The sequence below is a fragment of the Polistes fuscatus genome, unplaced genomic scaffold (genome assembly GCF_010416935.1).
Source record: "Polistes fuscatus isolate 324 unplaced genomic scaffold, CU_Pfus_HIC Scaffold11, whole genome shotgun sequence".
In the NCBI taxonomy this organism is placed as follows: Eukaryota; Metazoa; Arthropoda; class Insecta; order Hymenoptera; family Vespidae; genus Polistes; species Polistes fuscatus.
The window spans coordinates 49,024-51,544 of NW_025113009.1; the positions used below are offsets into that span (position 1 = coordinate 49,024).

General features: G+C 33.2%; 2 protein-coding genes across 2 annotated transcripts in view; both read left to right on the plus strand.

The window, feature by feature from the left end:
* The first annotated feature begins 107 nt into the window (after positions 1-107).
* On the plus strand, positions 108-1,227 carry LOC122526283 (retinal rod rhodopsin-sensitive cGMP 3',5'-cyclic phosphodiesterase subunit delta). Its single transcript, XM_043649594.1, has 4 exons — positions 108-278; positions 440-502; positions 604-861; positions 935-1,227. The coding sequence occupies exons 1-4, from the start codon at positions 238-240 to the stop codon at positions 1,014-1,016; spliced, it is 444 nt and encodes a 147-aa protein (XP_043505529.1). The 5' UTR covers positions 108-237; the 3' UTR covers positions 1,017-1,227.
* Positions 1,228-1,577: 350 nt separating this feature from the next.
* Positions 1,578-2,521, plus strand: part of LOC122526286 (homeobox protein ARX-like) — a 1,773-nt gene continuing 829 nt past the window's right edge. The window contains exon 1 of the mRNA XM_043649600.1: positions 1,578-2,237. Within this exon, the coding sequence (XP_043505535.1) occupies positions 2,024-2,237 (214 nt within the window). The 5' untranslated portion in view covers positions 1,578-2,023. The remainder of the gene's footprint in view (positions 2,238-2,521) is intronic.

Here is a 2,521-nt window from a genome sequence, read left to right on the forward strand (position 1 = left end):
TGTTACAGATGTAACTATTAAATATATATCAATAAAATAAATATCTACAGGTAATATCTACAGGTAATAAGAAAGAATTCTGTTTTATCGATTAACAAAGAGGCAGTTCTCCTCTCCATATTTGATTTCTTTAGCATTGTTATGTTTACAATTTTCAAGTATGATGAAAGTTTGAACTTTTTGTATCGTTCATCTGTATATACACTGTAATTATTCTATAATCGTATATATCTAAATATGCCATCGAGAGGTGAAGATATACTCAAAGGTTTTCAAGTGTATCCTTTTATCAAAGTATATTCATAATCTGCTCTTATACATTCGACAAACTCTACGAATACGCATAGGTTAAGGTCAACTGTCAAAAAAAAATTGTTTTTATAGTGTAATACTTATTTTTTTATGGTGTTATTTTTCTTAATCATTGAATTAATTATAGTAATTGGATGAATTTAAGGGATGCCGATAGTGGAAAAATTTTGTGGCAAGGCAATGAAGATTTGTAAGCATTTGAAGTTTTCATAACCTATGAATGAACGTTTCATTTAATACTGTTGTATTAAAAAAGATGATCTTTTAATTAATTGCATTATCTATTTGTAGATCTATTCCTGACGTTGAACATGAAGCACGAGTACCAAAAAAGATTTTAAAATGTCGTGCCGTATCTAGAGAAATTAATTTCAGTTCTGCAGAACCAATGGAAAGGTTTAGATTAGAACAAAAAGTACTCTTCAAGGGCCGTTGTTTGGAAGAATGGTTTTTTGAATTTGGTTTTGTTATTCCAAATAGTACAAATACATGGCAAAGTTTGATTCAAGCGGCTCCAGAAAGTCAAATGATGCCAGCTAATGTATTGAAGTAAGTTGTACTTTCTATAATAAAAAAAAAGAAGAAAATTACATTTCATTAACACATATTCTTTTATAAACAGTGGCAATGTGGTAATAGAAACAAAATTTTTCGACGATGACTTATTAGTATCAACTAGTCGGGTTCGACTGTTCTATGTATAAGATGCTTGATATTTGGTCCATATTGGGATCTGGGACCAATCGTATTAACAATTTTCATCACACTTTTGCAATATGATACAGGGTTCTTACTCTCTACAGTTCTATCTTCAGATGCACCTTCAAAGATCAAAATGAACTATACAAAATTTATTCACGATTTTATTTATTTTATTCTGCAATGCTATGTGCACCATTTTATTTGTTACGTGCATCATGGTATATTTTCTTGAAAATAAGTTTTACTATATTAAGAAAATTTTGATAATTAAAATACTTAATGATATTCTATTATAATTCTAATATATACTAAGCACAGACACTGAAATTTCACTCTTAAAGTATAATTATATTACAGACTTTGTATATATTGGAATACACTAAAAGCAAGAAAAATAAATGTCGTAAGTAATAAAAATGAAAACTTAAATCGTATACATTATGTTAATTCACCTAAAATGAAAAAACGTTCGTTGAATCGAAAAGAAAATTTAAAAAGGAGATTGCGAAGCTATCGTAGGTACTTTCGTGAACATTTGTATTATTACACAAAGAAGCGACGTTATATCGAATGTGATAAATTGTTAAGTTTTGAATGTAAAGTCAAACGACGAGCTTGATAGAAATCAGATATACTTTTTTGTACTGTACACCCGTACTATTGATTCGTGGTGTACAAGCAATACATTTTTGAGGCTTCACAACCCCTCTTGAGGGAGTTCACGTTGAATATACTCCGCGTCCCCTACTCTTTCTCTCTTTCTATCTTTTTCTTTCTACTACCACGCACAGGTGTAAGAAAAAAGAAGGAAAAGAGAGGAAAGAAACGGCAGAGTTGCAGAGCTGCTTGCCTATCCAAACGAACGTTCTCAACCAACGTAGTGATTCGATTATCATTTGCGAATCTTCTGGCAGGCTGTTACTCAATTGATCTTTAAAAAAAATCAAGAATCAAATAAAAAAGAAACGTGCAAAAAGAGGAAGTAAAGTGAACATTATTTTAATAAAGAATGGATTTAAAAGAAGAGGACGAAAGCGGTAACGAGGGCAGTAGACAATTATTTTTGGTTGGTGCACCCCGCGACCCTTTGGTGTCCACCGGTGCGATCGTCGCCTCCGGAGGAGCTAACGACGAGATCAATTCTGGAGGAGATCTACAGTCAACTGCTCTGGCCGGTCTGATGAGCACACAATCTTCCTCCGTTTGCTTTCCTACAAAATTCAGTAAGTGTACCCTGCTACCCCGGATTTGATTTAATTAACTGCTTCTCTCTCTGTCTCTCTAACACTCTCTACATGTCGGCCTGCTAGTTGGGGTAGAGAGGACTCAATTAAATTATTGCTAAATGCATTAAGCAGATAGGCAGCCCTTTTTTTTAAATAGAATTAGTGGTAATCAGTTTAACTGTTATGAACCGTTTCACTCGGTGATGAATGCAACTAGATTAAGTACCGCCGCAGGCACCAGTGCCGATTGCGTCCGCAGTACGATTCATCTCTAATGATCT